The sequence below is a fragment of the Grus americana genome, chromosome 3, assembly GCF_028858705.1.
Source record: "Grus americana isolate bGruAme1 chromosome 3, bGruAme1.mat, whole genome shotgun sequence".
In the NCBI taxonomy this organism is placed as follows: domain Eukaryota; kingdom Metazoa; phylum Chordata; class Aves; order Gruiformes; family Gruidae; genus Grus; species Grus americana.
The window spans coordinates 111,644,559-111,659,043 of record NC_072854.1 but is presented as its reverse complement, the minus strand read 5'-3'; the positions used below and the strand labels follow the sequence as shown (position 1 = coordinate 111,659,043).

The window sequence follows — 14,485 nt, the reverse complement described above, 5'->3', positions numbered from 1 at the left end:
TTGTCAAGTCAAGTATTGATTAGAAAAGAGTTGCTGGCAAGGCTTTTGCGGTCACATCAGTCTACCAAACCCCTCTTGGAAGTCCAGACTCCAATAGCCTTCACCTGTTACTGCATATTCATAATAAAGTACTTTAGTAGTTGGGATTTACTTCAGGATTTTTAGTTAGTCATCATTGGTTTTACTGACAAGCCATGAGTCCTCAGGCAGGGGAAGGGTTAGAACACTGCTGCAGACTCAAATTCAGTTTGCTCTAACTTAGAGAAAGTTAGACAGTTCTTCCCCTCTACATGCCCATAATAAAGCTAAGCTTCAAAAGGAAAACTGTTCTCACCTTAGCAGCTTCTATATTGAGCATGTAGTATCTCAACAGTTCAGAGAGCTTTAAGTCTTCATCAGACGAAACTCTACTCTCTACCTTCTGCAGAAAAGAACAGTTGGTATGTAACAGGAATCAGCAATATCCAGATTCAGAGAATCTTCCCCCCCCCCCCCCGCCCCAAACCTTTTCTTACCCTGAGTTTCTCAAAGAGCTCAGCAACTTTCAACAAGTACCTGGGGGGGGGGAAATGCATAAATAAGTTTTAGATACTTCTTAGTCTGATAAATGCCAGGATCAATTGGCAGAAAACCAAGAAGCTGAAGGCTGGACTTTACTCCTGCATACAGACCCAGACAAGGACCTGAGAAGAACTCTGGTCTAGGCAAAGACTGGGACAAAAGGTTCAATGCAAGAGGTGCTGGATTTCAACCTAACAGACTAGTACAGTTGAGCAGCTAGACACCATTTAAAGTAACAACACTGATCTCTAGACCATAAAGGTCTTGTGCAGAATTTCCCTGCTGTTGCCCTCCAAGAGGCATGAACTGTCTTGTTTATTCAGCTATATACTGTTTTAACAAGGTTTTGGTAAACTGATAGCAAAGTTTAGAGAGGTGGAAGAATTCACCTCAGAAAAGGTGAATAGGTTCCCATAGCTTAAAATCCTCTACTGTTCTGGAACTTCAAAGGTCCAGAAGATAATACATGCCTAGTGTAAGCTGTGGCTGTATTTAACAGCACATTAGAACACAGATGCATAATCTCTTTCTCCCATATTCTCTGGGAGATTGTGACCTGAAAAAATTCAAGGATTCCTCTGTTTTGAAGGAGCTTTGATGACCAGCTCAGTTAAGCTCTAGGGCACAACTAGCAAGAGATCAGCTAGTTAACAGTCAGATGCAACTGATAGTGTTAGGTCTGCTGCACCAGCACCATCAGAGGAAAGAAAGTTTCAGCGTCACTTGTTTGCAATTCAAGAAACTCAAACCAGCTAAGACTCAGTCCCCTGGATTTTACAGAAGGAACGTGATATTCCCAGACTCAGGACATGTTTATGAACAGTCAGAATTGCTTACTTTTTGATAACTGTAGGTTCTTCTAATGCCAGACCGTTCAAGCAAGCCGAAGTATAAATATAGTCATCTGCAACATCTGCAAGAACAAGACAAGGTTTTCAGGCTAAAAATCAGTAAGACTGCAAGGTCTTTAGAAAGGTCTTTGAAAAGATTCACTTTTATGAGATCTTGTCATCTTATCTGCTTTTGCACATGCATCCTTGATTCGGTTGTAGTAGTTTACAAGAAAAGTCTTCTCTTGCTCAAAAAAGTCTTCTACTTCCTGAAAGAGAGTATGACCTGTTAAGTCAGTTACATTACTGCAGAATACAAGCTCTTCCCTGTTTTGGGAAGGGGCAAAGAAATAACCATAGCCACCAGAGCTTTATGCCCAATCTTTATTGAAGAGCAAGTTCAAGACAAGATCCTGAGCCAAAGGTTTGACAAAACCAAGCTGTTTGGCAAGCTTCTTTTTCACAATGAAATGAAGATGGACTTGAAACACTCACTGCAGGTTTTAGGAAGCAACCAGTAAGTTGGTATCCGACAGCCCTTAGGGCTACCAACTATGGGAATTTTATTTCCCAGGCCTGCTGCAACACAGCAGCTAAGCAGTTTACAAGCTTGCTTCACATCCACACCAAACATTATATGTACTGTTATATTTCATGACATTGTGTTTAGGACAGCAAGTCTATTAGACAAAATGATAGAAAAACTGAAGCTGGACCAGCTACAGGAGTCTTTGGTATTTGATCTTATCTAATGCAAGCACAAACCCATAAGTCACATTTGTTCAGAGCTCTAAAGTATACAAGAAGCCAATAGCACATTTGCTGAAAGCAAAATTCCTTCCTCCCCACCAGTATCTTGTCTGAAGGCAATTCTTGTGCATCTACCAGAAACTTAAAATATACACTTAAATTTTTAACAGCTTATAGCTTCAATGTCTTATTTCTACAGAAATCAAAATTAATATAGGCTACTCCACCCAACTTGGGACAGCAGTAACAAGGAAGGTTAGCTTCAGTAACTGAGCCTCACACACATCAAGCCTGAAGCAAACATAACTAGCTTCCCTGGAGCAGAAACCAAGAAAACAAGATTAGGGTAAGAAAGATGTAAACCAACTACCTTACCTTGACCCCAGAGAAGAGGACTTCATCAGCACTCTTTACCACACTTTTTAAAAAGCCACCAAACATCTCTTTTGTGTTTTTCCTCCGAACACTCAGCTGCAACAGAGAGGCCAAGACAGCTTTGAAGTTATCCCGAGGCAAAAAAGTGACTATTTTGACACTTTTATATCTAGCATGTGACAGAGCAGGCTGATTTCCAAGCTGTCCATAATACCCATATAAGCTGTATAGAGATGGCTCATGTAACAAATGGTTTGACTAGAAGTTTTTCAACTAGTCTGTGCCACAGATTTTCACATCCCCAGAAACAGCTCAGTTGATCCAAGATATGTAAGGAGGAACATCTATCACTCATAATTAGGTGTGACAAAACAGATGCAGCACTAACATTAATACACTTCCATTCTTCCAGTTTAGGACCAGGCAACACAGCACAGGTACACCTGAACCATACTTGTTCCTAAGATATCAAGATATACAGAGCTGGCTTCCTAACCAGCTTGACTAGGATTAAGAAACACAGATTTCTAGCAGAAAAAGGTCTAAAGGTCAGACTTTCATCCTTTAATCATCTCACAGAAGTACTAGCAATATCTGCTTGCTGATGCTGCACATAGATTTACATAACATTCTGACAATACCCAGAAAAAGCAACAGTATTCCTAACATCTTGCCTCACTCAGAAAGAAGGAAAAAAGTGTCTTACATCCTGGTCATACTCTAGGAAAACATGAAAATTACGATCTTTGCTGAGCACAGGATGAGAAGAAATCCGCTGAAGGAAGATTTCATGTGATGATACAGTCTTCTTGAAGACAGCGAGGTATTCACTGAAAGGAAAGAACAGACTGAGCTCCTCTCTTGTACTGCCTTCTTCAGTATACAAAGAATTGCTTTAAGTTTATCCAGTGAAAGTATTCAACAGCATGCTTCTGAAATAGCTAGCTAGTGATAAAGAAGCTATTTTCAATCTCTCTAGCTAGGAGGATTTCCAGTTTGAGGGAAACTTTTGGCAACACCTCAGCTCCAAGATTTTAAAGATTATGGAGTGGCTGACAGCCTTCAAAATAGTTACACTCAAGATCAGTCACCACCAAATAAGTTGCTCTCCCAGGAGGCTTCTTTAAGTGCAGCTTTTGGCAGTAGACTCATTCTACTTACGCTTCCAACTCTTGCTTCATTTTTGCAAACTCTTCTTTTGTCATAGATACTTCTCCTTCCCCTAGCTTCTGCATCTTCTCTCTGGGACCATCAAAGTCAGGTTTTGAAGGTGCTGGAGGTATCTAGCCAAGGAATTGGTTAGTGATAGATGTTAGCAAATAAAGTTTTCCAAAATTATTTCTAGCTTTCTCTGGAAGGAGGCCCTTTTGCCTGATCATGGCAAGCCAGTAAGGCACTGCACTCAGTTATTCTAGAGGCATGTTGATGTCTAGGCCTCTATTTGCCCCTCCCAGCTCTGTGCTACTCCTGCCCCAGGAGGGAAACCAACTGAGAGAAACAGCCTATATAATTCACCCTGTAACCAGCCATCTTCTGTGGCCCACAGGGCCTCCTAAAGAATCATGATGGGAAAGACTACATTAAATAGAGTATTTCACTGTCATGTTCAGGCAGATATTAATACCATCAGAGTCAGGAACTCTCAGAGCATCGAGCTTTTTTTGCTGCTCCAAGCTATATAGAAAGTTAACATAGAGCCATACCACCCAAATTCTTCTGTAACTGAGGCAAAAGGAAACATATAGAATACCTGAGTCATGAAACACTAGTAACATTGGTAAATCAGACTTCATGTCCTTACTAGTATGCACTTTAAAACACTATAGTCTTTTGTTTAGAGTTACATTTTTTAGGAAGTACTTACAATGAGTCCTGCATACTCTTCAGTTTCAGTGAGCGTATCATGCAGCCACACAAAGTCTTCATGCTGCCTTGTAACTGAAAACTCAGGGCTTTGAAAAGCTGGCAGTGTAGTCTGGAAGAGAAGATATAGAAGCCCTACTGTTTTGTAAATTAGTGCTTTTAGAAACAGCTCTGTCCATTTCCAAAAGGAAACTATTTTGCCTAGTAAGAGCCTCGCCTACTCCCTTTTAGCTGAGCTGGCACTCATTCGAGAGCCTTACTACTAAGGAGACTATTTAAAGAAAAGGCACTGTTGTGGAACAGCATTAATGCAGTTTATTTTGTGAAGTTCCACAGTAGCTGGTTTCCCTACCCCCCAGCCTTCTTGTGCTGAGCTAGGATTCGTTAGCAAAGCTAATCTAGTGTATCAGCTACCTTATCTCTGTTTAGAAAGAGTATTCAAGTCCTGGGAAATCTGAAGTTTCTGCATATATATATATATACATGCCCTCAGGCATTTAAGTAGAAAAGCTCCATCTAATTCATTGCCAAGCCCATCATAGGCACGTGTGTTAGAAATATACAGATTACTTGCATAACATTTATGAAAGCCACTTTCTACACCATGATCTTACCTTAGTATGCACAGTGAACTTCACTCTGTCCTTTTCACTTAGGGCATCAGGTATATCAATTTGGAGAGAAGGATCAACATTCAGGTCTACAGATACAGACCTCAGCTGCAACAGAATTCACAGTATAAGCCTTGGTCAAGCATCAAGTGGGTTTAGTGTTGACAGCTGATGACCAGTCTAGCATCAAGAACCACATTGCACTAAACTGCTGCCTCCAGAAGAGCACATATGGGCAATCAAGACAGCCTTGACACTACCTGCTTGCTAGCTTAAAGTCTGAAGAACCGATTGTTAGAGTTTGTACTAGAAGTATTTGGGAAGTCTTTTCTCAAAAGAAGCATCCTCCTTCCAGTACTTCTCCAGCTTGTTTACCTGGAGCGTATCAAGCCAAAGCTATTATGTCATTTAGAAGATAGCAACAACCCTAAAAGTTCTCTTCATTATCCTGTGCCTCCAAAATATGTGGCAGAACAGCTCTTAAGAGCCTAGCCTTGTGATCCATTTCCTCAGTCTTAGATCAGAGAGCTGCTTTAATCTAAGGCAAGAAGAATTAAGTGCTTTCATTTATTACAAATAGCAAGCCATAGGCAAGAGCCTAATGTTTCCTCACCAGGCCCACATTGGCCACCACTGCCATTCTGATCTTCCAAAACTACTGCACATGTTCCAGTAGCTGTTCTGACAGCCACAGACACTACATTCTCTCTGATCTTGGGGAAAGCAAGGCAAGAAATATCTTCAGGCTCCCATAAAGTCTAAAAGCCAACTGCTTCCCAGAAGCAGGACCAGAACTCAAGAACACTGAGGCACTATCACTGCATCTATTTAATCTTATTTTTAGGATACCTGGTACCATATTATTCATTGCTGCTAGAATGCAGATTTGTTGTTAAGGAAAGCCCCCATAAACTGGTACAAGAACTAGCCTCAAAGATATTTGACATTTGCTTTACAAAAAGCTATTTACTGCTTGTAACTGCAAGTATCTTTCTCTCCTAAATTCAGGTCTTGTCTTATCCATTCTAGACAGAACTCTGGAAACAAATAGCATTAAAATGTTGCCAATCAGAGCAGCTCAGAAGAGGTTTCTAAGCATGCTATGTGAGAAACCCTTTACAGGAGGCCTCAGAGCATACCAGGTTCAATAAAGACCAGACTTGCCCTCACACTGCTTCAGACTGGCCTTAAGCAGAGCCAGCATCTTCCTTTGGGTACTTACTACTTCATTCCAAGTTAAACTTTTCTAGATCAGTGGAATAGCCTTCTTAGTGGTGTATAACCTTGAGCATCTTCAACTAACATCCTCAAGTCATAGTCCTATTGAAATCCCTTACAAGGACAGCGCTTGCTCCCTGAGATGAGGCCTTGATGCTCAGCATGCCACCCTGTTCTGGGAAACCAGAGAAGCAGCCAGATTGCACTCAGAGGCCATAAGATTCAGCATAGCCACCAGCACATTTCTCCCTCTGGTTTACAATTTGAGCTTCCTTTATCAAGTCGTACTTCACTACTTATACCCAACCACTGAAGATAAATGGCTTCAATTCACTATGTGACCTCAGAAGCAAGCAAAAAAATTTTAAGCATATCCAGTATGGATTACTAAGATTAATGCATACATCCAGTTCTTACATCAAGTAGAATCATATATTTAGATACCAAGGAATAGACTTTTACAAGCTATTAGACAGTAGGGATCACCAGCTTCAGTCATCTGTACTCCAGAAGCATGCAGGAACCTTAGCCTATTGCATTATGGCGATTCCTGTGCTGAGATCTGTCTTCTAAGAGGCCCTCCCTTCAGTGCTGCAGCCTAACAAATCATTCTTATTTTCTGCATAAGGGAGAAACTGTTGGAGATCAAGGTCACGACACAGGAAGTCTGCTGATGAGTGACTGTCAGAGCCAGGCTGAATCCCAAGGTTATCCTTTAGAGATAATTCTGAATGCCTTCCCAGGAAAGCAAGCTAGAGAACTGGACCACAGCTGATACTGTTTCACCACCCTGCAGCATACTAGTGCCAGACCCCATCAGCCAGGAGCTTACCCCTACCACCTGCTAAGCACAAGTTTCAGCACCAAAGCCTGCAAGCAAATGGTGCCAGACAGCATCTGAACAATTCTGTCATATCACAGATAGTCTGAATGCTGCCTTAAGCTTCTGTAAAGCTGCATAAGAACTGTTGAGAGGTTGCCCTTTATAAGGTGAAGCTTTGCTTCCAAAAGCTTTCAAAAGCTTTGGAAACTCCCTCCCCCTAGTCTGGCCATCTGTGTACTGCAGTCCAGATCTGGTAGACAAGTCTCACTGGCTCCCTGCAGAGGACACAGCTGTCAGGCTAGTGTGCATTTGCCTCTATCCAGGCAGTCCCGGCCTAGACTCCCACTACCACCAATGGTTACTGCTATCATCTATGATCAGGCTCTCAGGCATAAGTGAGGGATACCCCAGCCACTGTACCCTCATCCATCCACGCTAAAAAGACTTCTGTCTTCTACACATAGCTGTTAGCTAGAATTAGGAGGAGGTAAGTAAAAGATACACCTTTAAGCTTTATGACTATGGAAAGACCTTGTATGCAGCATGTTGAGCTTCCCATTCTGACTTCTGTCAGACAAAAGGCTTTCATCTCATCCTGGATATTGCCTCGGCAGCAAGCAAGAACACTGAGCTTACAGAGCATGCCCTGGAGCAGAGTTCCTAGCAGCCCCAGCACTGCTTACATCCAAATGGACATGGTGGAACTCCAAACATTACAGGGATTCCAACAGTACAGTCACTTCTCTCCAGTCACCCCATGGGACAGATTATTACATTTCCCCTACAGGCACGTGATTCTGGTACTTGCTAGGAAGACACAGACCAAACAGCACAAAGGTACATGGTTCAGAGGTCGCTGACACCAGTTTGGGCAGAAGCTGCCCCATTCAAACACTAGAGGAAGGATAGGTAGAAGGCCACCATTCAGACATTAGTTTCACTGGGAGCACAGCTCGCTGTTGCCAACTGAATGAAAGGCAAGTTGGTCAGGGTTTCCCAGCCATGTAACACTCTCAGCCAAAGCAGTGAGATGCAGACCCCAGTGTTTTGCATCCTGCTTACTTATCTTTACTGTCCAAACAGGATTAGCAGTGCTAACAATATAAACTGCTGAGTCTGGAAAGTATGATAAGCCAAAGGAAACTGTTTCCTCTCAGCTAAACTAAGGAAAGGATTAGACAAATCAGCCAGTCCTGAATTTGTGAACTTTCTTAATAAGTGTTGTTGAGAAAGTAACCCATGATTAGATGCTGTCCTCACCCCCCCTCCATGCCTAGTAGTTGCCTACACAAGGCAGGTATAGACACAAGATGGTACTGCTTTGCCAGATTAAAGCATTACGTGTCACAGGCATTTCTCCCCTGCACTAGCACCATAAACTGCAGAGGCAATGGGGCAAGAACACAGAACCTACAGCTTCAACAACGCCCCGGAATGCTACTGCAAGAGAGCTTGTTGCCCCAGCAGGATATTATTTAGACAGAAGCAACTGGGAGTCAGCAGCAGTGCTCAGCTGTGCACTCCAGAGCAGATGTATTACACATAGGGCCCAAAGTGTGAGATCAGCTGAGAAACAGCACAAGAGTCAAGAACACCCCTATATACGGCAGTGGGATTCTGCCCCTCAGGACTACATGAAGCCACTTGCTAAAAGAAAAATCTTGTACCTCTCCTACCCTAAACATCTGCTGAAAATGTACATGATCCAGCCTATACTTAAAGGCCCCTGCAGGCTCAAACATCAAGCATAACACTGAAAACAGCACAGAATTATTACGTCTACCCTTCAGGAGTCTGGTCTTCAGTGAAGAACCTGGAGCCATAAGAAACAGAGGATTAAAAAAACACTGGTCTGCTCTAGTCCTGTGAACATCACTGTGGGCTCCTAACTCCAGGCCAGAGACATTTAGGATTACACAATCATAGCAGCAAGGTTCAGACTACAGAAAGCATTCACACTTACTTCAGGAAGATGGAATGCTTTGCTTCCCTACAGAAAGTGCTGGGGCAGCACTTCTCCAGTGAACTGGAAGCAAGAAGCCCCCCTCTTGTTATCACAGCTCTGTAAGGCACTAACCCAGCACACCTAGAGCAGATGTTCCATACCAAGCTTTGATCAACACAAGTACCTGCTCCTGCAGCATTAGCAGCTTATCACTCAGGACCTTTCATTTCACCATCCCTCCTACAAGCAGGAATGAGGACCAACTTGCTTATGGTCACATGAAGGCTGTGCAGAGCAAAGGAATTAAACTTTCATCTCCAGGCCCCAGGCTTGTTCCTTTATCACAGCAGGCACCCAACCAATGACGTTCCCAGGAAAATACTGTCTTAGCTCTCTGGCCTGCCATGCCTGGAGGCATTTCTCTGCTAGGATGTTATTATTTCTTCCCTGTACTCCAGGCAGTGGACAAGAGAACTGAAGTTTCCCCATCCCAGTTACCAGAAACCAGCCTGGTGCCCCACACCCTTGGTGGAATATAATCCAATCTCAGCAGCTGGTGAGACATTATTCCTTACTTGCAGCACATGCTCAAAGAGGTACAGAGGATGGTGACTCCTGGAGCAGTACAGTGGGGAAATGGCTGGGTTGGGCTGGAAACTGAAACACTCACCCAAACCCAGCACAGCGTCCCCATGTTCACCTCTCATTTCCCTTTCTCAGAAACAGCTTAGAGGCTTATGGTTTGCAACGACTACAGCAACTGTTACAGCTGCTCTGATGCCTTCCACTTTTGGGCGCATGCCTCTTTAGTGACTTTTATTGGGATCCCCAGGGTTTCTAGGAGATTCAAGGAAAAAAACCCACTTTTCCCTGTTCAGTAGAGATACTGTCCACCACGACTGTCTGACCTGGAAATTAGAACAAGACATCAAGCAGAGTTCTCCCAAATAACAGCCAGTGATACTAATGTTTCTAGGCTTCAGGACCAGAAGACTAAAAATAGATATTATGGTACTAATTAGGACACTATCATAATCACCCAATCTGGAAGACCAAGAGAAGAGACAGCAGAGAGCATTACTATGACCAATCCAGGTACAGTTTTACAGCACTTGCTTAGAGATGTTAAAAAACCCCTATACAACAAAAGAGTTGGATCATTTAAGTACAGTCCAGTGATGACCATCAGCTACCCAGGCTTCAGCTTGGCAGACATAAGTTTCTGATCAGGCCTCATCCAGTGTAAATACATCTTCATGCTTGCAAGGATCCAGTGGAAGGAAATGCCCTCAGCCACTGAAGCTGCTTAGTTCTGTTGAGTGGCCTGAACCACTACTTTAAAATTACGCCCTTTGCAGTTTTAGCATCAGTTCTAGATGACTCGATGTTACTTCTGCATTCTAACAAAAGAATCTGCCAGTGCAAGCAACTGCGTACAATATCCGATCACTGGTGAAATAAGAATCTGTATTTGTTCTCAAAAATCAGATTAATCCACTTGTTTTCCACACAGCCAGGCTCCCAAAAAGAACAAGGAGCCCTTCCACAAGGGTTTACATGTCACAGAGCTTTCTGCTTATTGCCAGCTACCTTATAAAAAAACCTCTCCTCTTACTGATCACCTCCCTGCTGTCATTCAAGCAACAGTGACATACAAGACTTCAGTAGTAATTACATCTGACACTACCCAGCATCCATTACTTTTTACAGAGTAGTCTTTCTAATTAAACCCATTTAAGTGCTCTCCAGAGAGCACTAAAAGATCATGATGTTTTCTGGCAGTTTATACAGAGCCTTCAGTTCCAAAGGGCTTTGTTTTGACACCCAGGAGTTAACCAGTAGACTTTCAGAATATCCGGCCAGCAGATATTAGTGACATTAGTTGCTGGAACTATGTTTCAGTCATATTCTGCACAAGTTGCTTAAGTTTCCCTTTAATCAAGATACTATAAATATGTCTGAAAGTACATGGCTTGCATGGAGCATTAAAGAGCCACAGTCGATATGAAGCTTTGATTTTGCAGCCTTCATGACAGACTTGCTGTTAGCTCTGACATTCAGCTGAAACAGTCCAAGTTACATATAACTGGGAAAATTGAAGCAGTCTTCATGTTGCTACTTATGCTATAGAAAATACTTTCCCAAATTTGTGACTTTGGACTGTAAAACTCCAGTGATGCAATGGTTTAATTATTTTGCTTAGAACAAAGATAAAGAGGGAATAACAGCTCAATTTAGTCACATTGAAATAGCATTCCTCACCAAGTGCAGTGCCTGCCAAGTAAGCAGAAGGCAGCCTCTATAGCCAGAGCACCTGTTGCCACTGGCTGTGCAATAAGCTGGCCTGATAACTTAGCCCTCCTGTCAGCAGGATCTCTGCAGAAACCAAATGGTCACGCACCTCCTTAAAGAGGGAGGGAGCTGTAGGAAGGATACTATCAACATTCATGAAGACCACAGTTCGAGCAAAAGCCTCTCTAGCTCACCTTGCTCCACCTAGCAGCACACAGAACACCTACACTCAGTTCAAGTGGTCAAGCAACAGCTTTGGCAGTGCAGGTCAAATCCACCCTGCTGCAGCAGTCTGCCTGCAGAGCACAACCTATGCCTAAGCACTTTTAGCCCATGTGCCATCTGTAACATGAAGCATGCCCAGCTAAAATGAAAATTGTGCAACAGAAGCAAACACCTAAGCAATGTTTTGCTGACCCCCTGCAGCAAGGCCAGAGCTGGTGGTAGGGAGTCTCAGCAATGCAGCCACACCATGCTCTCTTCACCTTCTATGGATTTGAAATTGTGTCATCAGCCCAAACTGCTGGGCCAGCTTCATGGAGGCTATACGCCCTTGACAGTGCATTATCCTTACCCAGTAGCTTTCACCTTGTTAGCAGTTCATGTCCCTACTTGCTTTTGAGCCCAGCAGCATGCAGAAGCTGTTTTCTTGCTAAGTGTAAGCAAGATCTAGTAGGCCCCCATTCTTTCCAGAGCATGTAGCAGAAGTTGTCTAGCACTGAGAACCACTGTTCAGGAGTGATAACAGCAAGTCCCAGGCTATGACTTGTCATTTTGTCTTCCACTGACTGTTCTGAGAAAGAGAAGCTACAATACTCACTCCCAGTATTTTGATCTAGAACAGTTTAACTGCAGACTGGAGCCTTTAAAATACTATCAAGCTGCTGACATTAAGAAATACCAGGGTATTTGCACAAGCTTAGCTTGGCAGTCCCACTACTCACTTCACTTTCTGAAGTGCCTTTTCCTCCCCATGACAGATTACACCATCCTTCCCACTGCACTTCCAATCATCCTTATCCTAACCTCCCTTCCTCTTCCTACATATCCTGATCCTCTCCTGCTTCACCACTTCAGGGTCAGTTTTTTAGTTTATACTTACCGATGATTCCTATCCAAGGTTAATACCTAATGAAGCGTCCTTTACAGGCATAAGCTTTTATCTACTGGCCACACACCAGTTCTATGTTGCTGCTTCCCTACCTAAACAGGAACAGACAAGATAGAAATACTCCTATCCTCCCCCCTGCTGCTGAAATACCAAGAGAGCCCTACTACCTGAAACAAGGTAGTTAATCTTTGGCCATTTAGCATTAGACCTTAAAGCTACTCCAGCCCTCACCATGGGAATACTTTCCCCTCCCCCCAATATTCTTGTCTGCTAAGTTAGGAAGGATGTGTAAGCGCCCAAAGTTACCAACTGCTGCAAGACAGTTGATATTTTACCTTCCCCTCCACCCATCACCTGCACATCCTGCAAGCCTATAAAGACTTTCACTCAATATTCTCAAGTGACAGATACTTTAATACTAATAGTTTCACATGCAGCAGAAAAAGGTTAAATAACCACCTAGTTTACAACTCAAAACAAATAACTAGAAAACATCTATTCAAACTTTTGACGCTTCTGCTGGATCAAGATTGTTTTAAAAGATTCATATGCAAGAGAAGCAGATGAAAGGATGTTATCTAAAAAAAGTCAGCCTATATACATCTTCCAAAAGGCTGGAGAAAACACAGACTAAAGAGACTTAAGCACCCTTAACAGCTTAAGGCACAAGTCATATTCCTGCAAGTGAGTTAAGCTTAGTCACAACACAAAACTTCATACTGTTGCATCTGAATGTAAATCAAATAGGCAGCTCACAGACAGTTACAGGTAGACTAGGCAGATTAAGCCAGGCAGCTTGTCCAGTATGAGAAATAATTTCAAACACTGCCTACATACGCACACATTAATTCACAAAGTTCCTGTTTTATCATTTAATTTGCATCTTCTCTGAGAGGTTGAGAGCCTCAGCATTGGGTAATACCCCATGCTCCCTCAAAGACAAGACATAAGCCTCGGTGCCTAAAGCTTCAATGCTACTACAGAGAAAGGAAAACCAAGTCAGCTACAGATGTGACAACCAAAGGAAAGAGGTGTCAGAGCTGAAGTGACAGCTGACAGCCTAATTAACACAGGCCACACAACCAGGAAGGCTGGTCAGACACACAAGGCAGCTGACCCACTGAGGAAGAGCAAGTTTAAACACCTCTAGCAGAAGCACCTACACTTCATTCCTAGCCCCCAGCCAGAGGTCCTGACAAACAGGTCCAGCTGCTGCATCCCACCAGCAGGCCCAGCTTGTCACCCTGCTCCCACCACAAACTAGATGGCCCGTTCACAGCCTGCACTGCCTTATGGCAGCTGCAGAGCCCTTCCCTTCTCCTCCCCACCCTGTTTTTATTTCTTCCCCCCCTTTATCTTTCTCCAGGCACCCCTTCCTTCAGAGGCACCACACCACACTCACCCTGGGCAGCTGTACACTGATCACCTGCCCTCAGAGGACCTTGGGCACAGGGAGCAAGCAGCACAAGGGCTGAGAAACCCAATAATTAAAATGCAATCGCTAAAACAAACAAAAATAAAAACCTGCCACTACACCAGTGCTGCCGGAGGGAGCGAGGGCAGGGAGCTCCCTCACACCCCGCGGGGCCAGCCCGGGACTGAGCGCGGCCCTCAGCCCGGCAGGGCACAGCCGCACCCCCCACAGTTCGCTTCAGCCGGGCCCGGGCCGCCGCCCTCACCTTGCTCTGCGCGTCCTCCCGGAGCAAAGCCATGTCGCCCAAGCACGACCAACCGCTCACCACCACCACCCTCCCCGCCACCGCCGCCGCCGCCTCCTCATATAGCCCGAGGAGGAGCCGCGACCGCCTCACGCCGCCAGCGACACACCCCCACCGTCCCGGCGGCCCCCGCGCGGGCCCGGATCCCGGTGGAGGCCTTGGCGGCCGCCCCCTCAAGCATGGCGGACATCTTGGATAAGGGCAGGGTGTCGCTTGCCTTCATCCAAGATGGTTGCGTAATGTGGGGGTTTTTCCCTTTGCTTTTAAAGATTTCGGGTATTCTTTTTAGAAGTTTTCAAAGAATGTTCAAAAAAAAGCGAAAGAAAGAAGGCACGCCTCCCTCACAACCGCTCTCGGGGGCTCCAGCGTCGAGCTCCCTCCAGCTCCA

The 14,485-nt window shown here is 44.1% G+C and overlaps 1 protein-coding gene across 5 annotated transcripts in view; it reads right to left on the bottom strand.

Moving 5' to 3' along the window:
• SNX5 (sorting nexin 5) overlaps window positions 1-14,434 on the bottom strand; it is a 34,323-nt gene extending 19,889 nt beyond the window's left edge. For 2 of the 5 annotated variants that reach the window (XM_054822873.1, XM_054822875.1), the window contains exons 1-10: window positions 14,059-14,112; window positions 4,994-5,098; window positions 4,381-4,491; window positions 3,678-3,799; window positions 3,223-3,346; window positions 2,517-2,612; window positions 1,555-1,660; window positions 1,399-1,474; window positions 516-555; window positions 335-421 (exon numbers count right to left, since the gene is read on the bottom strand). In XM_054822873.1, coding sequence (XP_054678848.1) covers window positions 335-421; window positions 516-555; window positions 1,399-1,474; window positions 1,555-1,660; window positions 2,517-2,612; window positions 3,223-3,346; window positions 3,678-3,799; window positions 4,381-4,491; window positions 4,994-5,098; window positions 14,059-14,091 — 900 coding nt within the window. In that variant the 5' untranslated portion in view covers window positions 14,092-14,112. Of the gene's footprint in view, window positions 1-334; window positions 422-515; window positions 556-1,398; window positions 1,475-1,554; window positions 1,661-2,516; window positions 2,613-3,222; window positions 3,347-3,677; window positions 3,800-4,380; window positions 4,515-4,993; window positions 5,099-13,781; window positions 13,851-14,058; window positions 14,191-14,314 lie in introns of those variants that run through there. The other 3 variants (XM_054822877.1, XM_054822874.1, XM_054822876.1) reach the window with 3 other exon arrangements.
• Between the last annotated feature and the right edge of the window lie 51 nt (window positions 14,435-14,485).